This window comes from Chrysemys picta, chromosome 7, assembly GCF_011386835.1.
Source record: "Chrysemys picta bellii isolate R12L10 chromosome 7, ASM1138683v2, whole genome shotgun sequence".
NCBI classification, from domain to species: domain Eukaryota; kingdom Metazoa; phylum Chordata; order Testudines; family Emydidae; genus Chrysemys; species Chrysemys picta.
Genome location: NC_088797.1, coordinates 125,400,249 through 125,427,328, shown reverse-complemented (window position 1 = coordinate 125,427,328; position 27,080 = coordinate 125,400,249). Strand labels below are relative to the sequence as shown.

Below are 27,080 nucleotides of genomic sequence, written 5' to 3'. Positions count from 1 at the left end.
TCATTTCAGAGTAGGTTTTTTCTCCTTGAAACACAATCTGCCCGAGGCACGTTATGGCACTAACAGCATTTTCTTTTATGCTCAAATGTTTCCTACTCAGAACTCTTTGCCCACCCAGTTGCATGGTGTGGCTGTCAAATGCCACTGGGATCAGCATGGGTAAGGACCTGGATATCAAATTAATAGTACTTTGTAAACCTATGGAGGTTTTAAATTTACAAATGACCTTTTAAAGCATTTGCTGAACCAAAACAACTTGATTAATGCTCCGCCCTTCACTCTCTGAATAAGTAGAAAAGATGAAAACTAGCCCAGGGTATGGATGGTGGTCTCAAAGCCACATCTGGTAATGGGCTCCAAAGCTATTGGGCCAGTTAATGAATTAGGGCTCGTCTGCACTAGAGGGATATAAATTTTAGTGCACGCTAACTGGCCCTTGTGCATGCAGTCATGTTTCAGACCCACACTAGGGAACTTTGTGGACCCCAATAGGGTCCCCACAGGCATGTTAGTGCACAACACGCTAGATCATACCTGTGAATAAAAGTTAGTTTTTTTGTTGTTTTAGGTGTACTTTACCACATCCTATAGGGTGTGGGGGCATGGGATGATGTTATACTCTCACTGTTCCTGAGTAGTTTCATATGAAGGATAGAGGGGGAAAAATTCAACCAACTACTGTTTAAAATAGCATTGCCACATTACCTGTGATTCTAGAACACCTATCACAGGTGGCACCTGTGCTCGCACCTGTGCTCTCACCCGGGTTGCATTAGATTTTGTGATGAACACTTTTAAGCACACAAGTGTCGCACTTCTCTGTTTCTTTTACTTTTTCTGCATTACTTTAGACAATCTGTCTTCTGCACTGAATTTTAGAATTCTTCAAGCTTTGGCTTTTCTGTTCACTGTAACAAACACTTGATGCTTTGTGCTTCTGATTAAATAGCACTGGCTCCCCTGCTTCAACAAAACCAAGTCTGCAAATCTTAGTTCTATTTGTGGCTTTATCTGTTCTTGATTTTATCACTGTTTGACCATGACCACAAATTCCAACTCTGTTATTTTTAGTTTCAAAGTTTCTAGGATTTTTTGTTTTTGTTTTTTTAAATGAAACTGTTCACCATTCAGTGACCTTAACTCGTCATGGTTCATGGCTACATTGGGAATATCTCATGGTAGAACAGATTTATGCCTCAGTCCAAACTGAGGGGGAGTAGAGGAGGGAACACTGCTCCAATGGAAAATCTGTTCAAGGCCTTTTAGGTTTGTGGTTAACTTTATGCTGCAGTTATAAAATAGTTTACCAGTTTTGAACGTGATTTTGTTTTTTAAATGAAACTATGCAATACCTTCATTCTCAAGTCAAGTCTAATTGTTTTCAATAATCTACCTAATTGCCACATGAAAGTAGCACTGTATTCATGTAGCACAAAGATTAACCTATTGGCTATCTGAGAACTTGTACAGTTTCCATGTTTTTTGGCCTGAGAAAACCATTGATAGTCCTACAGCATGCAAGCAGTTGGATTTTGGAAAGATTTGCCAGTAAATGGTACATCCATAAACACAACATAAAAACAGCAAGGGAGAGCATGCATCATACTAGTTGTCTGTGAAGTTTATAACAATGAATGTTTGTCAGTTTCTTAAATCAAACTGACTTCAAAAATATTAGCAGCAAATCAGGTTTTTAAAAGGGAGACCTCTATGGATTAAGCACACTTAAACTTTCCCTGTGGTTTTCCTACTTGCCAATTGTTTGAAAGTTGATATCTGTAAATGACAGTTTTAAAATAATTATTTTAAATATTGAACACTAGTATTTAAGACTTATGATGTATCTAGTCATTCATATGATGGACAAAGTATGTCTCTTTGTACAAGCTCTTTGTTGCAATAAACACTAGGTTGTAAGCTCCTTGGGACAGGGACTGTCTTTTCTGTGTTTGTACAACGGCTAGCACTTTGCAGTCCTGGCCCATGCGTGGGGCTCCTAGGCTAATATAAGTGATGATAAAAAGGAAGACTTTGATTAAGTAGGGCAGCCTGTGCTTCTGTGCTAAAGTTTAATGTGGATCTTGGTTGTTAATTTACCTCATGGAGGGAAGTTGCTTTTATAAGTAGAGCTCTAGTCTCTTAAGACTTAGATTATTGTTGTCACTGAATTATTCTTTGATATGTATTAAACTGTTACATTTCTTAAAATGTACTACATAGAATTGATTCTACCATACCAATCACACATGTCAATAACAGTGTCATCCGGACTACCACAAAAATTAATACAAAGGAATTCAGATTCAGAAAACCCTATCCTGTTGACATGTCTTGGCCCTTGTTTCTAGTGATCAGTGAGAATTTCATCCTTTTTAGTGTTTTTTTTTTTTTTTTAAAAGATTAAGAAATAATTTATTAGATTCTCCTTTTCCAAAGTTACTGTAGGAAAGAATTTCACAGCTTTGGGTGGCTCTGAGCTGCCGGTAACAAATGTTGCGATGTGAGGAACTGACAGTTAGAGCTTCCATGGCACTTACCTGCCTGGCAGAACATGCTTCATACTAGCAAGGTGGAGAATTTTGCTTCTGTGCATGTAACTGGTTTAAGAAGTTATCACTGTTGTTTGGATCTGAATAGAGTGACTATTTAGGTATAATGTAAGGTGCTCTTTTTTCCCCAGAGGTGCAGAACTCCTACAACTGTGTTAAAGTCAATGGGAGCTGTCTCAGCATCTCTTTAAAAACAACAAATACAACTAAAATGAGGATTGCCCAAATTCATCTTCATCCCAATTCCAATGAGTAGTAACATCACTTGACTATCTCAACCTGCTTTATGGTGGGCATGTTAATTTTTACTGTTGAAAGAGACTCATTTAGATTAAGTAATTTGATTAAGGTCATACAACCTAAAGCAGTCAGACTTCATAAGATCTTGGCTCCTAGAGTCCTGCTCTAATCACTAGACACTTCCCCTCATAGTCACTAGTATCTACAAGTCTATGCTCTGTCCGAATGACTGGGTCCTTACATGCATGTTTTTAAATGCTCTTTTATGCAGGCACATTCTTCTGTAAAATGGTGCTTCCCTGAATACAAATGAGTTTTGTCTAGCTTTTATAAAATGTTTATTTCCTCCCAGTAGGATGAATAAAGCCAAAGAGTTGCCTAATTATTCGTATTATTTTTGACTTTTTTTTTTTAAAGGCATATATAAACCCCAGACTCATTTATCATTTTTTACTGGTTGCTATGGTTCTGAAACATATATTCAGTTTCCAGTGTAGAACTGGCCCTGGCTTCCCTGCAGTATTTCAGAATTTTAGATTAGAAATGGAGGGGATTAGCTGTGTTTCAACTCCACAAAAGAATAAATCTACTTATACATTTTGTTTTAACAAACCAGTTATGCAGTTAACTTTGCACATAAACATTGGAATTTCTACACAGTGAAGTTCTTATAAAATATACTGTGGGCCAGTTGTTTGCCTTAGGTGAGTAGCGTTCAGCCGTGTAAGTAGACTCCACGGTTCAGTTCTGTGAAGGGGTGTGGAAACATAAGTTAAAGTCCCTGTTTCCAATTTAGCCCAAGTTGGTCATGGCCAAAACCGATCACAATCAAGGAGCGTGCGCAGGAATTTAAATTTGACTGCTTTTGGAGGGGCATAGTAAACACACACACACTATACACATTAAACCATATCAACACTCGCACGTACATCACATCATATGCATAGAAGTAAACAGCAGTACACTCACCATTTCAACGAAAAGCCATGGGCCGTGGAGCCACCTCAACAAATGTATCCACAAGGACTTGGCTGCGTCGGGGAGAGCGAGAGAGCTAGTTCTGTGCCCCTGCTGACTATTGGGTGGGGAGTGGGGGCTTGAGCCCCTGCACAGGCTGCCCTACTGATAGCTATGTAGTGGTCCATGTGAAATCATTTGGGTCAAAGCCCAGTTCCTGTTAGAGGGATCGTTTTACATCTCTCCGCCCGCCACCCCCTCAAAAAAAATCCTATATTGACATCGTTGTTGAGACTCGCAGGAGAGATGGCCAAACACTGATTGTATGCAGATAGAACTACCCTCTCGCTCCCTGCATATATGAGACTAGGCTTGTGTGGTAGTATAGAGGGAAGCTTGTGTTAATGTTGCCAGTGATCTAGAATAGAGCATTTCTGCCTCCAGAGTTATCAAGCAGACAGCGTTAAAAAGACTAAAGAAAAATTATTTGGCTATATGTAGAATGATTCAGAGTCTAAATTTTGTAAGGATGGATATGTGCATTCTCCCAAAATAAACGATTCCAAGAGTTACATATACAATACACTTACGCTATGTCTGTGCTAAGCTTTTTCTCTTAATTTCCCACTGGTTCAACTACCCATGAAGCTCCAGGGATGAAAAGACTGCCTGTTGGCATTTTAACTAATCATCTAACCCTGCTCGAAGTAGTCTAGATGAGATGGTGGTCAAAACACCACAGGCTTAGCTATGTTAATATCCCCACCAGTGGAGCTGGCCCTGCCGTAGTAATGGTGGGGAAACTAAGAACGTTGAGAGTAGGTAAAGCCTTAGGGTGTCTATTTGGGTCCCAGGATTCAGTTCTGCATATTTTATTTATTTATTTTTTACAGAGGTCCGAGTTGGGGAGGGGGCTAAACACCTATCTGCTTCCCTGATAGAATTACTATAGGACTCTCATGAAGCCTTATTACTGTTGCGTTTAGTCTTTGATATCAAACATTTTTCTCTACTGTTTTGACATTGTGAATTTTCTGGGAAGAGCGCACCGAAGGGGGTTTTATTACAGCTCTGCTTTTTAAAATTTTTTTATTTATTTGCCCCTCCTCTCTCCCCATGCAATTGTAGTCTTCTAGCTTTTTTTGGTCTCACTGTCCATGAAGAGATGGCAGATAAGAAGGTGCAATGGCAGTGACAACTGTCAGATTTCCTTCCTAGTTTGTGAACTCTTCAGGGTAAGGACTGTTTCTTTGTGCAGCCAGCACATAGCACATTCTGGGCACTACCATAATACAGGTAATCGTAACAGTCATGCCTGGAACAGAAAATACAATATCAGGGACTGCTTCTGAGTTACCTCTAGACATGATATATGAAACAATTCACTCTCTGAAGACCTCGCAATCTGTAATTATCATCTGAACACCCCGGGCGGTAAAGAAATGCTGATCCCCTATTTTGCAGATGGGGTACTGAGGCAAAGAGACGCTAAGCAATTTGTCAAAGGGATCTCCGACTGTGGTGGAGCTGAGACTTAGAACCCAGGCCCCACAAGTCCTAGGTTAGCGCCCTAGCCGCTGGGCCATCCTTCTTGTTTCATTTAGCATGACTAGTTTACAGCAGCATATTGATTTTGATGATACATCTCAAAGACTTTAGTCAGATGCTAATCAGGAAATCACAAACAAATATAGATTTAAACACTGTATAAGATTACACAGAGAATGTTGCTCACAGAATTTTGCAGTTCATGCAATATTGCCACTTTTGCTATTCCTGAGAGCATAAATGCCATTAAACCAGTGGTCCCCGAACTTTTCAGGCTCATGTGCCTCCTTACCCCGTCCACACCGTGCCGGGAGTGGGGCCATGGCTTGTGGGGTGTGGGGGGACAGGAGACGGACAGGAGTAAGGGGGACGAGGCTGGGGCCACAGCTGGGGGTGGGCCTGGGCCGGGAACAGAGCCATGGCCTAGGCTGGAGGTGGGGCTGGGACCTGGCCAGGGAAAAGTGCGGAGCCGTGGCTGGGCCACGATCTGGGGCTGAGGCTGGGGACTGAGTTGGGGGCGGGGCCAGAGCAGAGCTGGGAGCGGAGCACCCTGCCCCTGCTGTGCCCCCTCCCTGCCCAAACACTCCTCTGTGCCCCCCTAGGGGGGTATGCCCCTCAGTTTAGGGACCTCTGAATTAAACTATCAAGGATTTTGGATTAAGTTCACTTTCTGCTGCACAGCTTCCCTCATTCATAGTAAGTGGGTAATGCCTGTCACCCGGGGGGCACCAGTCTTGTTGCTTGAAGCTCCAGGACTCTAAACTCACCCATCAGCTCAGAAAACCAGAAGTTCTACCTCCATTGGTAGAACAAGTTGGCAGTTCAACTTCTCTCGGCCCCTTGGTTTTATAGTTTTAACTTTTATTTGTTTTTGTGCAGTAGCAAGGTCCTTTCATCTTCTGGCTCTGCTCCTCCCGTTCTCAGCTGAGGAATCAGCTGAGCATTGAAGCTCTGACCCTCTGGGTCCTCCACTATCGCATCTCTCTAGGGGGTTCCCTCTGCCTCAGCAGTAGAGAAGCCCTGCAGGCATAAAGTCAAGTCCAAGAGGCAGTAGGAGCAGCTTTTCAGGGACATTATTGAGTGAGTCTTCGTTCTGCCAATACCTGGGGCTTTGAGTTGAACTGGTGTGTTGAGGCTTTGCCAGCCACTCAAATCCAGGGAAAGGATTGACTAGGAGTATAAGGGTTCCCAAGCAGATGAGAACTGCTCACAGCCTGCTTGGGGTAAATGTAGCAAACTCCAAAAGCCACAGGTCCAAAAAAAAGCAAGCACTTCCTACCCTTCTTAAGGGTGTAGAATAGATCATATTGTTAATGAGTGAGCTGTGTAAAAACAGGGTTTAAACTAGGGCTGCCAAGTGATTATTGTTTAATCGCGCGATTAATTTTTCTAATAGACTATTTAAATATTTTTGGGTGTTTTTCTACATTTTCAGATATATTGATTTCAGTTACAACACAGAATAGGGGGAGGGATAGCTCAGTGGTTTGAGCATTGGCCTGCTAAACCTAGGGTTGTGAGTTCAATCCTTGAGGGGGGCCACTTAGGGATCTGGGGCAAAATCAGTACTTGGTCTTGTGAAGGCAGGGGGCTGGACTGCGAAGTTGGGGGTGCAGGGTCCTCTGGCTTTCCCAGGAGCCCTGCCTGTGCGGACTCGCTGTGGGAAGCGCACGGTGTGAGAAGGGGTGAATGCTCCAAGGTCAGGCCCAGGAAGGTTGAAGCTGCGTAAGCTTCTTGCCCTGCAGACAGTATGCTCACAGAGAGGAGGCATGCTTCCCCCAGAGTCCTGACTGGCTTCGTATGGAGTAGTTCCAGAGCATTGGCCGGTGACTCCGTGACACCAGGAAACTGAGGGACTGAGCAAATGGTGGCAGCAGCAGCCCTGAAAAACTGCTAGTCTGCATTGACACGCTTCATCCATCCTCATGCAGCCGATGAAGTGGGTTTTGGCCACGAAAGCTTATGCTCAAATACATTTGTTAGTCTCTAAGGTGCCACAAGTCAAGTACTCCTCGTTCTTTTTGCTCATCCAGAGAGAAACTGCAGTAGTTTGTGTTCTGAGGTTGTAACCACAGAGTTAATGCAAACTGGACTTTTCTGCTTTCTTTTTTAATAGTGGCTTGTGGACATAACTTTAGGACACTTGGGACAGACTCTCAAAGGATATTTTGTGGTCCGGTTAATCATTTTTATGTATCAACCAGATTAACAGGAAAAAATTAGATCTCATTGACACAGCTACTAACTTCTTGCATTTCCTCTTACGCGTGCACCTTTGTTTATAGTTTCTCGTTCCTGGTAACTTCAGGTTCTTATGCACAAGCCTAATGGCAGAACATTGTGGCACAGAATTGTTTAAATCTGGTTTCATTTAATGTTTATAATTGCATGGAAACATCTTTCTTGACTTTAACAACGAGCAAAATCCTAAATCTGCTTGATTACTCTTCAAGGGAGGCTCAAGAATTAGTTCTTTCGATTTCTACAGGGATGAACCTTCACCGTGTGCCATTTTAAAAACATTGCTGACCAAAAGTTAGAAAAATTTCTAATCCCAAATATTTAGACTTTTTTTGAAAGAATTTGGTGGGAAGACAGCTACACTCTGGTTTGATAGTAGAGCTGGTTAAAAAATGTTTGTTTTTTCCCTTGGAAGATTTCAGTTTTTCTGTGGAAACTTGAAATCACAAACATTTTGGCCAAAACCAAAAATATTTATTTTTTTGGAAAGGCTGCTGTGATGCCTTGTAAGAGTTGTAATTTGTGTGTGTCAGGCTCATGTTCCCCTGCAGCCCCTGGTTGCACTATAGCTCCCATGGTGCACCATGGTTTCCCCTCTTAGAAAGGGGAGTTGATATATAGTGGGAGTGTCTTAGCATGGTGCATGATGGAAGATGTTCTCGATCTGGGGAGCCTGACACACGGTGGAGAGTAGGGACATTTGGTAACCAAACTACAGCTCCCATGATGTGCCAGGGAAGCATTTCCAAACCAAAATTCTTTTGGGTTTTGGGTCAAAATATTTTATTTTAATTGAAAACCTAATTTTGTTAACCAGCCCTAGTTGAGTCACTTACACTTCCTGTCTCATGCTCAGTTTGTGTGTGTTCTTCCCTGGATCTGTAACAGCAAAGCTGAAACTGAAGAGGCAGGAGTGTCCAAAGGGAACAGAAGTGGGCTGAACATGTTTGGCGCCGCTCCTGGGGGCTCTCAGGCCATTCTTAATGTTAATAAGGGAGCAGAACGACATGAACATAAGAACGGCTATACTGGGTCAGACCAAAGGTCCATCCAGCCCAGTATCCTGTCTTCCGACAGTGGCCAATGCCAGGTGCCCCAGAGGGAGTGGACCTAACAGGTAATGATCAAGTGATCTCTCTCCTGCCATCCATCTCCACCCTCTGACCAAACAGAGGCTAGGGACCCCATTCCTTACCCATCCTGGCTAATCGCCATTAATGAACTTAACCTCCATGAATTTATCCAGTTCTCTTTTAAACCCTGTTAGTCCTAGCCTTCACAACCTCCTCAGGCAAGGAGTTCCACAAATTGACTGTGCCCTGTGTGAAAAAGAACTTCCTTTTATTTGTTTTAAACCTGCTGCCCATTAATTTATTTTGGTGGCCCCTAGTTCTTATATTATGGGAACAAGTAAATAACTTTTCCTTATTCACTTTCTCCACATTTTTATATTTTATATACCTCTATAATATCCCCCCTTAGTCTCCTCTTTTCCAAGCTGAAAAGTCCTAGCCTCTTTAATCTCTCCTCATATGGGACCCGTTCCAAACCCCGAATCATTTTAGTTGCCCTTCTCTGAACCTTTTCTAATATCGATATATCTTTTTTGAGATGAGGAGACTACATCTGTACGCAGGATTAGAGATGTGGGCATACCATGGATTTATATAAGGGCAATAAGATATTCTCCGTCTTATGCACTATCCCCTTTTTAATTAATCCCTACAAATCCCTGTTTGCTTTTTTGACTGCCGCTGCACACTGCATGGATGTCTTCAGAGAACTATCCACAATGACTCCAAGGTCTTTTTCCTGATTAGTTGTAGGTAAATTAGCCCCCATCATATTGTATGTATAGATGGGGTTATTTTTCCCAATGTGCATTATTTTACATTTATCCACATTAAATTTCATTTGCCATTTTGTTGCCCAATCATTTAGTTTTGTGAGATCTTTTTGAAGTTCTTCACAGTCTGCTTTGGTCTTAACTATCTTGAGCAGTTTAGTATCATCTGCAAACTTTGCCACCTCACTTTTTACCCCGTTCTCCAGATCATTTATAAATAAGTTGAATAGGATTGGTCCTAGGACTGACCCTTGCGGAACACCACTAGTTACCCCTCTCCATTCTGAAAATTTACCATTTATTCCTACCCTTTGTTCCCTGTCTTTTAACCAGTTCTCAATCCATGATAGGATCTTCCCTCTTATCCCATGACCACTTAATTTAAGTAAGAGCCTTTGGTGAGGAACCTTATCAAAGGCTTTCTAGAAATCTAAGTACACTATGTCCACGGGATCCCCCTTGTCCACATGTTTGTTGACCCCTTCAAAGAACTCTAATAGATTAGTAAGACATGATTTCCCTTTACAGAAACCATGTTGACTTTTGCCCAACAATTTATGTTCTTCTATGTGTCTGTCAATTTTATTCTTTACGATTGTTTCAACTAATTTGCCCGGTACTGACCTTAGACTTACCGGTCTGTAATTGCCGGGATCACCTCTAGAGCCCTTTTTAAATATTGGCGTTATATTTGCTATCTTCCAGTCATTGGGTACAGAAGCTGATTTAAAGGACGGGTTACAAACCATAGTTCCGCTATTTCACATTTGAGTTCTTTCAGAACTCTTGGGTGAATGCCATCTGGTCCCGGTGACTTGTTACTGTTTAGTTTATCAATTAATTCTAAAACCTCCTCTAGTGACACTTCAATCTGTGACAGTTCCTCGGATTTGTCACCTACAAAAGCCGTCTCAGGTCTGGGAATCTCCCTAACATCCTCAGCCGTGAAGACTGAAGCCAAGAATTCAGTTTCTCCGCAATGACTTTATCGTCTTTAAGTGCTCCTTTTGTATCTCGATCGTCCAGGGGTCCCACTGGTTGGTTAGCAGGCTTCCTGCTTCTGATTTTACTGATGTATTTTGTTATTACCTTTTGAGCTTTTGGCTAGCTGTTTTCAAACTCCTTTTTGGCTTTTCTTATTACATTTTTACACTTAATTTGGCAGTGTTTATGCTCCTTTCTATTTACCTCACTAGGATTTGACTTCTACTTTTTAAAAGATGCCTTTTTATCTCCCACTGCTTCTTTTACATGGCTGTTAAGCCACAGTGGCTCTTCTTTAGTTCTTTTACTGTGTTTTTTAATTTGGGGTATACATTTAAATTGGGCCTCTATTATGGCGTCTTTGAAAAGTGTCCATGCAGCTTACTTTATAACTCGCTTTATAATTTTCAACATTGGATATCCTAGATCAGAAAAAAGGTGTGTTCCTTCAGACCTAAGTTGCAGACATAAGAGAGACTGATCCATGTAATCCAAAGAATCTATTTAAAAAACTAGAAGAAAAATGTAAAATTGAACAGTCGTCTTTTTTTTTTTTTTTTTTTTTTTTTTTTTTTTAAGGGATTCATGTGGGATTACCCTTTTTTCTCCCACCGGAGAGAGGCGGTTTAGTCCTTACGTCTTAATTAGTACATTAAAATACTGTCCTTTTAGGGGTAACTTTAAAACATGTTCCATTCTTTCTCCAAATAGTGCAGATGCAAAATGCCTGCAGCCCCCCAGCTGGTCAGTGGGTGCGAGGTCCAGTGTTAAGTAAAGTGGTACATAAAAAGTGACAGCATGACCTCAGTATATTGCCTTGTTAACTGTACAATGCACAGCTGTTTCCTGTAGGCTCACCGGTGGGAAATCCTATGGATCTGCTGTAGTGCTGGTGCACTGCAGGACACCTCGCCAAATAGGCATGACTAGCATTGCCTGAGAGTGGGGAGCCAAGTGCTCTCTGAGTCTGAGCCTGAGTAGGGCTCCTATTAACTGCGGCCACGCCAGACGCCTCGCTTTCTGTCCATGGAAAGGAGAGGGGACGGTGTCCTGCCAACCCCTTTCACCTGGTTATTTTAGGGAGCGGTGTGTGATGAGAGAATATCCCCAAGCCCAGATGGTAGGAAGCAAAGGACACTTGAGCAGACAAACTCAGAGGCGCCTGTAGGAGTAAGGCTGAGTGGCTTTTGAGGCTGGGGTAGAAGACAGAGCATGGAGGTGGTGGTTGGGAACAGGGCAGGAGGTGAAGGAAGGTTAGTGGGCCGATGCTGTTGAGTTCATATAAAGTGCTCTTGCAGTCGTCTCAGCTGAGACTTGAGGGGTTCAGTCAGGGCCGGCTCCAGGCACCAGCAGAGGAAGCACGTGCCTAGGGCAGCACACGCTAAGGGGTGACATTCCGTCCATTCTTGGGGCGGCCTAGTCTGGGTGGCTTGTGGTTTTTTTGCTTGGGGCGGCAAAAATGGTAGCGCCGGCCCTGGTTTCAGTGTCTCACTGGGTTTGCAGCCCCAAGCTGTCACAATAATAGCCAACATGTATGTGAGTGAGTGAAGTCCACAGCTTCCACTGTGTCAATCCGACTTTGATGGCATGCTAAATTCAGTGGCTCGGGTAGGGACGTTGCAGTGTTCCAATCAGCAGACATTTGGTATTCCTGTAATAGTCATTCAGTTTCTGGTTTCCAGTCTAGCCCCGGGTTCTGTTCCTGGCTCTGTCACACTTGCTCTGAGATCTCAGGCAAGCCATTACCCTTCTCAGTGCCTCAGTTTCCTCATTTGTAAAACGGGGTAATGCTTTCTTCCCTCACATGGGTGTTGTGAGAATAAATCCAGAAATGGGAGGTGATCAGATGCTACAGCGATGCAGGATTGTAAAAGCACCTAGATAGACCATGTATGGGAAGGAGGAAGAAAACACAAGCCAGGGAAAGAGGAACAGGGTTGGAGGAAGAAGGAAAAATGAACAAACCAGCAAAGAGACCAAGATGCTTAACAAAGAAATAAAAGATCTGACAGGCAGGAGAAAGGGTAAAGGAGGCACAGAGGCAAAGACAATTACTTTTAATATATTTAGGAAATGGTTAAAATTCTACAGTAGAATAGATGTGAATGCTAGAATATATTAGCTGCACTCTTATCACTGCTATTCCAGGAATGTGTAAGTTGTCGTATTATCTAGAGCTTACTCTGCACTAGAAAAACTAGTATCTTTAATTGTCTACCCATGGAAGCTATAATATAAATCCGCCTCGGTCGCTTTCCCATGTTGCCTAACCCTACTCTGAGTAGAATTGAATGACAGTTTTTAATGCTGAGGGAAAGCCTGAATCCTCTTTCTGCTGGTAGAGTATTACAGGGCCCACCCCTTATCCCTTGAGCCTGCTGTCAAGGCGAACTGGATGATCAGCGAGGTCTTTATAATCTTTAATTTGTATGAATTGGTTGGACTCTATTGAAAGGCTCATTAAACATAATTTGGATATAAAAACAGACTGGACTTCTGAAGTCATTAAGCTTGAGCTGTGCAATAAAGAACTTTTTTTTTTTTTTTTTAGTTGACCAGCAGGTTGAAAATACAAGATCAGTCACTGTTCTGTCCTTAGGAACTCAGTTTTCAAACCACAAAGGCCCAGCAGTACTTATGGTACTGCTGATCTGTTTTTTTCACACATTTTTCTTAGAGAACCTTCTGTCTAGGCCCCCTTCTTTCTAAGAGCCCAATTTGAATCCCTGCAGCGGAGGCATTGTTTAATTGTGCTCCTGGGATTTAATTCTTCCTAAGGCATCTTGTCTACGGTGCATGTCTTTGGCAGGCAGCACAATGTGACGTATTCTGCAGTTTTGTACCACTTTATATTCCCTAAGCTATGGCAGTTCCCTACTGTTTCCATTTTCCAGACAGAAGGTGAGTGCAAAACCAAACTGCAGAAGAGAAACACACTGGAGGGAGAGCTCTCATTATTTTTTACGTAATGCACATACATCATGTTTTTTAAATTCTATTAATTCGTTGTGGGAGCTGTTCCCAAAATACATTCAACTCAAGCTGAAAATGGAATTATAGACCAATGCTGCCAACAAACCCTGCAGATGACATTGTTGCTTTCCCTCTTACCAGTCCATCTGTTAAATGCTAGACAGCCACGTATACATTGTACCATCATTAGGGTTAATTTCATCATCCCTAAATTATTTAAATTAGTGTGGCCATCAGATGGACTTGAAAGAGATTTTATTCTTTATACTACAGTTTTATTTACCTTTGAGTAACAATTTGCTATGACTGTGTTTGCTGAACTGTTTTAGAGTTAATATTAGGTGTCTAGTTCATATATCAGGTGTGGTCATAAGATTATCCTTAATCTATTAGTGAGCATACTTGGAAATACAGTGCAGGTTGTTTTTTTAAATTATGGCTAACATATTACAGAGTTGCGCCTTTCATCTGTACTTAATGCTTCCCAAATGGTGGTAGCTGTTCAAAACGGCAAATCGCTTCTGAAAATCTACAATAAATCTGATTTATAGATGAAGAACTGCCACATTTAAAAAAAACAAAACAAAACTGAATATTAAAACCATGCTCAAGAAAAGCCACTTCTATGGAGATAAATGACACATTCTGGGTGGTAGTGGTGGTGAGATCAATGTGAAAAATTCCTTTACTTCTGCAACTATATGTTAAACTGCATTTAATTTCAAGTTTTGGCTGCGTCACCTGCACTCTGCTCTCATGCATCAGGGATCCATTTAACATTCCACAATGTCTTAGCCTCAGACTACTTAAAATCTTGCCACAATACTTCCTCCTCAACACTCCCTAAAAGATGGACTTTCTCCCAAAGTGACATTGGCTTCAGGTGCCTGACTAGTCCCCACTGAAATGTCCCAACTCAGAACTAGAAACATGTTTTCCCCCCCCACACACACACACTTTGGAGAGATGATTCCAGACTTTCCTGTGATACAGACAGTGTTTATCTGGCCCCTGGGAGGAATGTGGTAATCTTGTAACCATCGCTACCACACCCCATCACATATATTTATTATAAATGTCTTGTACCCAGACTAAGACAACAAAGAAATGGAGGATGCTAAACTCTAACTAAGTAATATTAGATCTAGAGATCAAAATATAAGACAAATTTATCATTGGCCTGTGTTGCTGAAAATTCAAAGATTTTCAGGACCTGACGAGCAATCATGTTCTGTGCAACTCAACAGCAGGCCCTATGAGACTCTAAGTGCGGTTTGATTATTTTCAAAAAAGTCCATCCATCACAACTATGACCAAGACCCTAAAAAGAGTTTGAAAATGGAAAGTAGAAGGAGAATAGATGATCCTTAACCCTGTTAAGTACATGGAGAAACGACTCACTGCCTGTAGAAAAGGGGTGGGAATGTTTTTGCCCTTCAACCAACTTCCATCAATTTTGAATAAAAGCAAAGAGTGACTAATTGAGCAACACTTATTCAGCACCAGAACTGTGCACAGGGCTTTCTAGACTAATGAAAGATACTCTGTTCTGCAGAATTTAGTCTAAATTTAGAATAAGCATGATGAGAGAGAACAGCGGAAGGGGGAAAGGAGGCTAAAGGGCAGTGTAAGATTGTGCAGTTGGGTGACTGGATGGCACCTTGATGTCTCTGGTTTTTATACACTTTGTAGTTTTAAAGTTAAATTTAACTTGAACTTTCTCCATTCCTCTCATGTCTTTGTGAAACATGCCCATGGTGAATGAAGGATATGAGCGCAGGAGACTAGTAGAGATTAGGCAGTGGTGACACTGAGGGGCATGCAAGTGTGGGGGTGTAACAGGGCATATCAGACCCACACTGGTGCAGCAGGGGTTAACCCTTCTCTCTTGGCCAAGGAGGCCACGCCCCCTTGGCTCTGCTGGGCCTGCTCCAGCTGGAGACTGGATATAAAAGGCAGCAGAGCAGTTCAGTCTGGGCTGACCACTGGTGAGGAAGGAGGTGCGCTGCTGACTCCTTGGGGAGGAACATCTGCACTCCAGGACGCGGAGGCCAGCCAGCCAGAGGTAGACCCTGACTACCGGCTCGGGACACCGCAGAGAGGTGAGACTGTGGAGACCCAGAGGTGGCAAACTGCAAAGAATCGGGTAGAAAGCAACCCAGGGAAACTGCGAGGAAGCGGTTGTAGAACCGGAGACAGGCTCTGCGAGTTTTGGTAGGATTCCCTGCAAGCTGGTGGTGCACAATCCCGCCACCGACAGGGCCATGGGTTGGGACCCGGTGGAGAGCGTGGGTCCGGGTCTCCCTATTCTGGTCGCTGCCCACCCCGGGGTGGTGGCCCAGCTCCCCTACACTATTGACTCTGGCCACTGGGCCGCACTGCTCTGAGCGCAAGGGCCAGGCTACGAACTAAGGCCAGAGGGCCATGCAGCCTGAGACTGGGGGCAGCCCTACAGCCTCAACTCTGGGCTATAATGCACCTCTCCCCCACCCACAGAGAGTGACGGGGTGTATCAGCCCCGCAACGGGGCTGTCGTTGAGGAACAATAAAATGCAGAATGTGACATTTCTGTTTTGTATCTGATAAGCAGTAGCTTTGACCATAAAAGTTATTATAGTGAGAAATGTTCAGGTAGCGGACAAACATTTGACTTGCTTCAAAGCACCAGCTTCTTAAACGAACTACGTTATAAACTATCCCAGCAGCTTTTCCAAGATCTAACTGCCAATTACACTTGTGTAAAGGGAACTTTTCAGTCTCCTTGAAATAGTATCACCTGATGACAAGCGGTACTACAAGGCTGGCATTATTAAATTGACTTGGCAGGAGGGAGTTACTGATTTGAATGCAATTGACAGCTCAACTAATTGCAATGAGAGATTTTGTATATCCTTAGTGCCTAGCTGCTAATCATGTTGCAGCTCTCAATCTAAAACTCCTAAGAGGAGGTGGCTGAGAAAAGATTGGGAGGAAGGGCAGGGTAGAAATCTATTTCCCGGGATTGAAACTTTCTCTGTGTAAAGCACCACACTTCTTTGTTCTAAAGCTTTTTGTTAGATTAGACTGACAAGTTTTCTATTCACTTGTTTTGCACCAGCTGAGTTTCCTCTCCTTTTGTACTTACTTTATGTGAATATTCTAGTGAAAAAGGTTTACTAGCCGGAGTGTTTGTGGAAATGGCAGTTTTTTTAAGCAGATCCAGAAGAATGGGTGTGGAAAAGCAAACTTGAAATGACGCTACCTGTTTCCTATTTAGAACTGGCACCTGTTAAATGTTGAATATGTTCAACAGACTGTTGACAAAATATTGCCAAGCCACAGTTGTGACTTTGAATTGTTTCTGCTGGCATTAATATTGCCTGTAAAATTGTGGCTAATTTCAAATAACATATATTGGAGAAAAATCACCAATTTTCTTCAAGGACAATTAATGACCAAGGGCAAAAAACAAAGGTGTGGAACAATTCACTGTGAATTATGTTCCCAGCTCTAGTTGTGGAGCTGTTGCATGGTGTCAATATGACAGACCAAACCCCTGAATTATGACCACTGTTCCAAAAAGGGGGTTCAATTGCTTAATGTGGCTGTAAAACCAAGTTTGGTACAGATAATTTAAAGCCGCTGATATAGAGAAAGGTGGGGTAGATCTGGCATTACTGTCTTAGACATTGCAAAACATCAACACTGAGCTGGTCAAAAAAGGGAATTCCCATCCCACAGGAAATAGAAATTTCAAACATTTTGTTTTGTCCCAATTGGGATGAAAAGTAGAACTATCTGAATTTTTTGTGAAATGAAATATTTTGTTTCTACCGTATTGAAATGTTTCTAACTTGTCAATATTGATAATACAAAAATTGAAACATTCAAATTATTATGAAATCAAAATGGTTTGATTTTTATATTATATTATAAAGTTGAATGAAATGTTTTGACCTTATTGAAATAAAATGTTTTGATGATTTCCCATCAAAAATTTTGGACTTGATAGAAAGTGTTCTGATTTCATAGAATCAGTGTTTTCTGTCAGAATAAACATTGCACCAAACACTTTCAACCAGCTCTAGTCAATACAAATACCTAATAGAAATTGAGCACATTCCAGCCTGGTATAAAAATTATTCTGTTAAATGGTTTCTCAGGAATTTCCAAGATCCCCAAATCACTAACATGAAATGTTGGTTTCCAGTTTTAAACAAATGTTTTCTTTCCAGTCCCCATTCATTATTCAAATCCACCTGCCAGTGCAAAGTATTTTGGGTCTTTGCCACAGCTTTCCATTTAACAAACTCCCAGCACCCTTCCTGTGCTTTGTTCTAAGTGCGCAGCTTTGATTCATCCTTAAAGAGACTTTTCTAACGTTTTCTGGTTACTTAGTTTTATTTTATTTTGTTAAAGTTAAATAAATTTCTTTTGTAAATTAGCTGTTTTTGATGTGTCAGTGGATTGTATAATGTGCTTAAAACATATAGTGCTGGCAGAGAACAGAGCATTTGGAACACTCCTCCATCCCCATCCTTCTTTATTTGTACCCAAGGTAAATCTCCGGTGTGTTGCATGTACAATTTGAATTACTGAGAGCAAAAGCCGTCTTGCTTTAAAGCTTGGTCTGTTTTGAGTCCCATCCCCCTGCCCTCCTTCCCATCTGTGTCTCCGAGCTCATTGAGCCCCCATCCCACACAATTGGCACACCTCACATGGTCGCGCCAACCAATGATGCTTTCCTCCATTTAAATCCTCCCCACCCCCCAAAAAAAGAAGCCTCCAGAAAATCTCCTGGGCCATGAACATTCCAACTGGCTTCTTTCCAACTGACAGGACAATCTTTAAGTAAAATATTCTTACTGCAAGTGCAGACCAAATTCCTCACCTGCTATATACAATTATTTCCTCTGGCCACAACGGGGCTCCTGTTAGCTTCCTGTAGGGAGAGAGTTAAAGTGGAAGGTGAAAGAAGAAACGGCAATCCCACCATGATTCTAGCTTTCAGTGCTAGTATGACTGTCCTGTGATTGATGGCTTCCTCTCTAGTGGTGGTAGTCAAGGAGGCGTTTGCTTTGTGGTAACTAATGGCTTTTCCCCACTTTTATTATAAACCCCGCCATCTATCGTTTAGGTTCCAGCCCCAAATAAATATTTCTTACATTTTGCCTTGTTAGGAAGCATGTGTAAACAAAACTGCAAGATGCAAGAAAGAACCCCTTAGGGTATGTTGTAGTCAGCAGTTGCAAAAAAAATTTGAAACCACCCAAATAGGAAAAAGTATATCTAAATAATGCTAATCTGCATAGCCTGTCAATGGTTAAGAGGGAGCCATGACAGAGCACGTTAGAGGGGCTAGATATCATGCCAATGGGTGCAATATAATGACTATTTCAACCATATGGAAGTTTCCAGAAAATCTACAAGGACATGGCAACCCCTGCTTAAGAGGTATCAATGATTTACCAAACAACTCACTTATTTCTGAAAATTTGCCTGCTGTAGTTTATAACACCTATGAAAATCTTTCTCTTGCAGTATTATTCTATGCATTTGCCAGCACTTCCTGTATAGCTGGTGTCTGGTATAGTAAGTCAGTCACACACTAGTATGGAGAGAAACATGTAAAGAATAGGAAGTGGTGGCTGCAAAATCACAAAAATTGGCCGAGGGAGGGAGTCTGGTGAGAGCCAGCTTGAGAAAAGGTTCTTAGAGATGTAGTTGAGTACAAACCAAAGATCGTAAAAATGACTTTGAGATGATGAATTGCTGCATCTTTACGTTGATTCCTGTAGTATGGGAACAATGGAAGTGCACTGTAGCAGAAAGATGCTGTTCGGTCCAAAGGAGCGGGTATCAGGTCAGCTCCCTTACTCTTCTACTTGGTCCTGCCTCAGTGTGGGAGGCTGGAGTAGATGACCTTTCCAAGGTCCCTCCCTGAAGGTTTCGGATTCTGTGAGGCAGACCCCTCAAGCATGCAAGACTTCACATTTGGGCAGGAAAGGTATTTCTCCCACAGTCTCTAAGGTGCCACAAGTACTCCTGTTCTTCTTTTTGCGGATACAGACTAACACGGCTGCTACTCTGAAACCTGCACCTCATGTGTTTCCCATTTACCTGGTGTAGTGCCCGTGACCTGTTCCCACTTGGGTTTGCGTGAGTATGCGCACTTCATGAAGCTGGCGTATGTATCACTTTTTTGGCATGCCTTTGGAGAGGGGAGAGAAGGCTTATGAAGTGTTGGAGTGTCTCATCAGTGGTATTACAGGCCATTTGAAGGGGGGCAAACGATGCAGCGGACTTTTTCCTTTAACTTCTTATTTCCATACTTTTAAGGTTTTGGGTGATAGGGAGTGTTCTGATGCAACCATGACTGTGCCAAAACTTAGTTTGTTGAATCTAATTTAACTTTTGATTGGAGAATCAAGCTTTGGGGTTTCTAGGTGTGGTGTAGGGCTTTTTGTTTTTTTTTTGTTTTTTTTAAATCTTGTCCATCTTAAACTCACACAAATAAAGACTTTCATTGTTCTTGCACTTTTTCATAACGTGGTAAGTTTGAAGGGGGCCAGGGGAGAAGGTTGGTAGCATCAGCTGTTACCTCCACACAAGGAAGTGAACCTAGATGGTGTATCTGGCCCTCTTTTGTTCCTATAATTTCTTTGCTCATGCTGTTGAAACTTCTCTAATTCAAACTTGCCTAGGTATAGTGATGGTTTCTGTACAAGAGCTCATCTCGCATGGGCTACAATTACAGTGCAGTGAATTAAGAGCTGAGTTTCAAGGCTAAACTCTGAATTTCCTGGCTCTTGTGGGTTTAAATTGGGGATCATGTTATTTGCACATTAGGTTTTTTGTGGATTAATTGAGCAGTCAATGTGAATTTTGTGGGGTGTGTGTGTGAGAGAGAGAGAGAGAAAAACATTTTCTAAGTGTTCAGAGTTCGAATAGACATAAACAGGTGGGTTTCCAGCAGAGACATTTGCATTTGAAAACCTGCTCTAAATGGACTGGGATTTCCCAGGAGAAGCAGTACCAGCAGTGAAACTTAGCGATCGATCAGCATAGAATTGAGTGAGCACTTGATGTGCAAAATCTTGTGGCATAAAGACAGGGCCCAAGAATGAGCTCTTTTGTGGCTTTGTTTAATGCCTGAAAACTGTGACCAAAAGGCTTTTATCATTACAAAAATCGTTAATCGGCCAGATCTCGGTTAATAGGCTGGCTCACTGGAAAATATTGGAAGGCTCGTTCATGAAATTGTAAACACTATTTATTTCAAGTTATAGTTAAAAATAAACGCATTGAATTTTGATACTTGGAAATCTTACTTAATTTTTATTTTGCAATCTTCTTGTTGTCTCAGTAACCCTAAAAGAAAGGGACGTGAGAGCCAGGCACTAAAATGTGTATCCCTCGTTCCCTTCAGCTGCAGAGCTCAGGGCGTTTAATTTATTGTGTACAGTGTTACTCTGTTTTTAAGCAGTTCTTATCTGATGCATTTTTTCCTTCTCTAGTTTTAACGTGTGAAATCTTTTCCCTTACTTATTACAACACTTCTGTTCCACACCCAACCTGTCTGGCCAAGTTGCCCTTGGTACTTGGAGTTTATTTTGATTTTTTTTTTTATCAAATCAGTAAATGCAGTTGTAAAAGATGACTTCTAAACTTTCGAATAAACAGTGGGGACATCTGGTGGAGAAACTAAGAATTGTCACAGTAAATTAGTCCAGAGCTCTTCAATCCATCATTGTCTAATGTCAGTTGATGACACAATTACAAGCAAACATCCTTTACTCAACCGGATTAATTCATACCCACCCAAAGAGAGCCATAGAAGTCGGCAGGACTGCTCAGTGAATAAGAGCTGAGAGGTCAGCCACAGAGATATTTATTTCAAAGGAAATGTTCAGAATGGTGGTCATGCAGCTGGAGAGTGCGGTAGAGAGTGGATACCACTAATGGTACAAAAAGGTATGCCTGTGTTAATAGTGGGGGTGAGAGAACTTCAGAGCAGACAACACCCCTCTTCTGAATGGGATCACGCTCTGATCCCACAGGCAGTATCCCAGATGGAACACTACTTTATAGTAACCATTCACGTTTTCCTTTCTGCAGGATTAGTGTTGTGTGATTTTTAATTACAAAGGGAAACACTTCCTCTCACCTCTGGTACAGCTGTGACATTAGAACATTCCATTGTGAGGACAGCAGGCTCCCCACTTTTTGAGGGACAGCTGGCTTTATAAAACATTCCTCAAGAAAGGGAAGGCAGTGTGATAGACTGTGATTTCAGAGGCATGCACACAGTGCCCATATCCACTGACTAGATTGGAAACCCCATATTTGCGTTAAAGGACAGAACTTGGTCTCTGGAATGTTAATTAGTACCTACTGTCAAAGTACCGAGAACAACAAGCATGGGATGAGGACGAGAACCAAACATAGGGTCCTCAGTTTACAAAAGGTACAGAATTACCTCTGGTGGCATTCACAGGGGAACCTGCTTCTATTGAAGTGAAAATGTCTGAGTTGTCATTGCATTTCAGGGAACTTCACTCTGGTTTTCGCAAGCGTGTCACCTTTACCGTGAAGTTTTCTCCTATATAAATAGGTTCCATTGTGCCACTCCCCTGGAATACCTTGCCTAACAGCCGCCAGATACACAGTGCATGGAGCTAATCTTCTCTCTTCCTCCTCTTTTTGTCTGAGCAAGAGAGGAGAGAAATTGTCACACACTCATAGCAGGGAAGGATAAGGAGGAATTTCTGGATCCTAATCTGTTTCAGTTATCCCAGCATACAGTGACGGTTATAGCCATCTAGAGGCTTTTCCACCATTGTGGAGTGAGGTCAGAGGGCACTCTGCTATTCAAATTGCAGCACCAGAGTAGTTAAAACATATAGTTGCGGGAGAAGATGATTTTAGCTTTCCTGCCAGACTTGCAACAGCCTAGCTATGACCTTCTGCAGATGATAAACTTCATCTGCCATTTGGCATCTTTTCTTCATTATGGCCATGATTTGCCATTCAGTAATCATACAATATAGCTAGATGTCTTCGTGTATTATATTCTCATTAGTATGTCCCTCCAAGAGAAATTAAATGGGTTATATAATAATAGATGGAAGCAAGACACATGCTCTTAGCCTGTCTTCCTGTGGTGGTGGTGGTCAGTCCAGAGCACTGTTCTTGCAGCAGGTCTGTGATCAGAAACAGATCAATTTTAAGTGTAAATTCAAATGCCTGCTAGATAACCTTCCTTCTCTAAGGATGAGTTGGATGGGTGGATACTGGCTGCAGTTTTATTACTAAATATCTTTGTTTTTTTTCCCCCTCCACAGAAAATACCTTCTGTAGTGGCGACCATGTATCATGGCACAGTCCTTTGGACAACAGTGAATCCAGAATCCAGCATATGTTGCTGACTGAAGATCCTCAAATGCAACCAGTACAGACCCCTTTTGGGGTTGTTAATTTCCTACAGGTATAGAAAAGTAATGGCTGTTCTGGTCATCATTTTCTGGGAACTAATACTTACCGTACAGAGCTGACTTCACATTCTTCCCTGATAATAAATAGCACCATTCTGCAGCATCTTCTGCTTAATGATGATTATTTGTCTGATTTCCACCTTTCTTCCTGCAGCTTTGATGATCAAGAGGTTTTGTCACTGAGGAGTCACAACAGGTTTTTAGATGGGGATTTACCTGGGTTTTCACTCTTCTTTTGCTTATAACCAGGAGGTATCATCCCCTGCACTCTAGCTCTCAGATCAGGAGTGGAGCTGTCCCCTTTCTGGGGCTGATAGAAAAGTAATTTGACCCACTGAAATGCAGCCAGGTGTTGAACGAACTATAATACGTATTTGGTCCAATAAAACTTGGAAAATCAATGGGAAAATAAAACACAGTGAGAAAAAATACTTCCACAAAGTATGCTTTGCTTACACTGGTGTCCTAAATTATATTTAAAATATTATGGGAGCGTCAGTAGGTGGCAGCGTAGTTAAGGTTGCATTGAGATTTGCACTTAAAGCAGAAGACACTTATTGGTTGAATTTTAATTTTATACTTAATGGTTGAATTTTAGTCTGCAAACTTGATCCAAAACGCTCTTCGGAGGCCAGTGAAATTTTCCATCTAACAAGCTAATGTTTAAGAAAAGTATTGATGTGCAAAAGAAACATTTTTTTTTTTAAAAGACTCCTTGAAACATAGCCCTGAATCTCATTTCTTTGGGTTCTAGCTAATCAACAGTCTTCCCCCTTCACCAAACGTCTCTCTCGCTCACATCTTAGATCACTTATTAATTTTTTAAATCGAAACAGTTCTTCCCCTTATTCAGGAGATCCTAACTGAGCTATGCCAGTAAAACTAGTTGCTGCTCAGACCCACCAGCTGCTCTGATTTTTCCCATGCTACAGGGAGCAGCTTCTCCTGTAGGAAGAGCTCTCTTCCTTCCTGTCCATATCCCCTGCTACTAACGGGGAGGGGGTCCAGGATGAGACCAAGAGAAGCCTAATGTTGAAGCCCATGTAATCAGAGACCCACACCTTGCAACTCTGCTGCAAAGGCACTGGCTATCTCTGAAGTTCATCAGCAGGGAGTCCCCATGTGATGGGCCTGAGGAAGTCTGTCAGATTAAGACTTGACTTTTGGGCTTTCCTGTATAAGAGGAAGACTGGCTGGGGAAGGGATAGATAATGGGGGGATCAATAAGAAGGTCATGGGTGAGATGGGGGTAGGGGAGCAAGGCTAAGCAATAGAGCTCCTAGCTAACTCCCTGCTCTTCACTGCTCTGCAGCCCCTATCCCTTCTGTCGTACACAGCCCACCTCCCCACGTTCATGGATCCTAGCCCTCCAACCCTATTCCCAATGAGAACATTTATTTTTTCCCCTTCATTTGTATGATGGTTTATTGTTGTGGTTTTCTTTTGATCCATAAGAAAAGATTATCATGAAAATGAAGAAATTAATGAGATACTTTTCTGTTTTTAAAGCTTAATTGTCGTAGGGCATGTAGGAGGGGCATGTTGAAACAGAGTGGCGGGGGCCATCAGGGCTCATGTGGGCGACAGCTTAAAGGGCTGCATAGTAGTTCTTCTGCACAAGCCCAGGCTTGTTTTATAGCTACAACTAGCTTAAAGGACCAGCCTCGCACCCCCATATCTTACCCAGCCAACACTCGTTCCATTGGCACCTGTTGCCTTGCGTTTAGTCCATTTGTTCTTGCTCTAGATCGTTGGGGTTTGCACTGAGGAGCTGCATGCAGCACAGCAGTGGAATGGACAGGGGATCTTGGAGTTGCTTCGGACTGTGCCCGTGTAAGTACAGCACCCCCACCTGACTTCTGAAGCAAGTGCTCATAAATGCTTATCACCCCAAGCAGCCTGGCAGAAATGGTGCCCAATAGGAGGCAATGTTGTCACTTGTTTTTTATTTGTAACGTGTAGATTGTTTATTTAAACGTGCTTTGTGGGAGGTGAGAGCCCAGTGCAAGTCTTTCCTTAGCTGCAGAGACTGAGATGGCTATTAACACATGTGAGAATCCACTTGTTCAGAATAGAGTACAGTAACTCCTCGCTTAACGTTGTAGTTATGTTCCTGAAAAATGCGACTTTAAGTGAAACAATGTTAAGCGAATCCAATTTCCCATAAGAATGAATGTAAATGGGGGGGTTAGGTTCCAGGGAAATTTTTTTTTCCCCCCCCGTACAGTACTATAGTTGGGAGGTGCCCCCGCCTTACCCCACCCAGGCACAGTCCATGGCACTGGAGACAGTGAGGCAGGCAAGGAGGCTGAAGGTGCTGTAGGCTAGGAGAAGCACGTTGCACAGCAGCAGCGGCAGCTTCCCCTACTCTGCAAGCACCAGGGCGGGGGACTCAACCCTCGGCCCGCCCACACCACCCCTTCCCCCAAGCTCCCACCCGTAACCCGCCTCTTCTTCCCCTCCTCCTCCCCCTTTACTCTGCACACCATGTACTCGCTCCTCCCCCCCCCTCCTGCCTCCTGAACACCGCAAGCCGGCTGATTGCCACGGGCAGGAGGCAGGGGGAGGGAGAGGGGAGGTGCCTCAAGTCCTCGCTCCTCCCCCCTGCCTGCTGCCCGTGGCAATCAGCTGGTTTGCGGCGTTTGGGAGGCAGGGGAGGGAGTGGGAGCCTGTGCGCCAAGTCCTCGCTTCTTCCCCCTCCCTCCCGAATGCCACAAGCCAGTTGATTGCCGCAGGGGGAGGAGGGAGAAGGCGCTGATCCGTGGGGTCTGCAGGGGGGGGTGGGGCATAGGGGAGCTGATGGGGGCTTGTCAACTGTGGACAAAGCAGGCAGCCAAACGGCGTTATAGCAAAGCATTGCACAACTTTAAATGGAGCATGTTCTGTAATTGAGCAGGGGTGTAAGATCGAAATAACGTTAAGCGAGAGGATGCTAAGTGGGGAGTTACTGTAGAATGAGATATTCGACTTTTAATTTCCTTCCTCTTATGCCTGTGGCATTTTCTCATTAGTTCTTCCTAAAAGAACCAGATGCTAAGCCAGAATAATTTACTGAGGTGACCTTTCAATACAGCTCAAAATAAGAGGGAAGGAGCCTAGTTTACTAGAGTACTAGCAAAGTTTGGACTGCATCTCTATAAATGAACTATTTGAGTCCGATCAGGTGGGCTGATTCACACGAGGAATGGTATTTATTTTCCTAGTAAGACTGGTTTTGTGTAATTTCCCTCTTGCAAAAAAACAGTCAGTATTGGGCAAAGAAAGATGTGGTTTTAAAGATATAAGAATTAGCAGCAGATCACTGTTACGGTATTTGTTTGCTAGGATACACGTCACCGGACGTTTTAGTCAAACCTTTTTCTCGTATCTTTAAAGGTGAGGAAGGTGTTGCGGTATAGTAATAGATCAAAAGGTTTTATATTAAATGTTTTTGCATGCACATGCCAGGGCTCCATTAAACTTCTCAGGCTTTTCTAGCCCCCAAAAAGTGCTTTATTTTCAAAAGTCCAGCCTAGATATCTGGGACAGTCCAGAATTAGGCTGATATCTCTGTTTCACTCTGAACCCTTCCTCTCAGCACAGGTGCAGACAGTCCCTGCGGATGCCCCAGGGAGGAAAACTTTAGCATGGATGCAAGCCTTTTTCCTATGACCCCAAGACACTGAAACAGTGTCTGACCCCTGACTGCTCAAAGGCTGTGTGGAGCGGTTTCATTCTCCTTGTTAAATACTCAAAAAGACAAAACAAAGAGTGCAATTCTTTGACCAGCTCTACCAGAGTGGGCATTTCTTTCAATATATCTCCAAGGATAGGGCAAAAACCAAGAAATACCCGTGTTTTGAAGCCAAAAGCTGCCTTGATTTTAGGTAATCAGGAATTGCATCTGTAGTATCACAATTTTCAGGGATTGCAGTGAATAGCATCTTTGTAGTTAACAATTGCCAATCCCAAAGTGATATGATAAACCAGTGATCACCAATACATATCAGAAAATATGAAATACTAATTTTTACCATTTTAACATCTAGTTTATAAGGAAAGTGTAAGGTGAACATTTAAGGCAAGAAGAGATGTTTGGTTGCAATAACATATTCGATGAGCAATTCTAGTAAATCAGTTCAAAAATACAGCTCTGAACTGACGTAGTCCATCTATGCTGCCTGTGACCCAAAGTGAAAATTCAGGGTGCCTCTTTTTGCAATAAACTGTCTCCTGTCACCTCTGCTAGGAGAGGTGTTGAGCCTTTCAACCCTCATTGCTAACAAAAGC

At 42.5% G+C, this 27,080-nt stretch overlaps 1 protein-coding gene across 3 annotated transcripts in view; it reads left to right on the top strand.

The window, feature by feature from the left end:
- Window positions 1–27,080, top strand: part of SUFU (SUFU negative regulator of hedgehog signaling) — a 119,796-nt gene that overhangs the window by 43,434 nt on the left and 49,282 nt on the right. For 2 of the 3 annotated variants that reach the window (XM_065552660.1, XM_065552659.1), the window contains exons 4-5: window positions 22,662–22,804; window positions 24,559–24,644. In XM_065552660.1, coding sequence (XP_065408732.1) covers window positions 22,662–22,804; window positions 24,559–24,644 — 229 coding nt within the window. Of the gene's footprint in view, window positions 1–15,063; window positions 15,441–22,661; window positions 22,805–24,558; window positions 24,645–27,080 lie in introns of those variants that run through there. The other variant, XM_042845189.2, reaches the window with a different exon arrangement.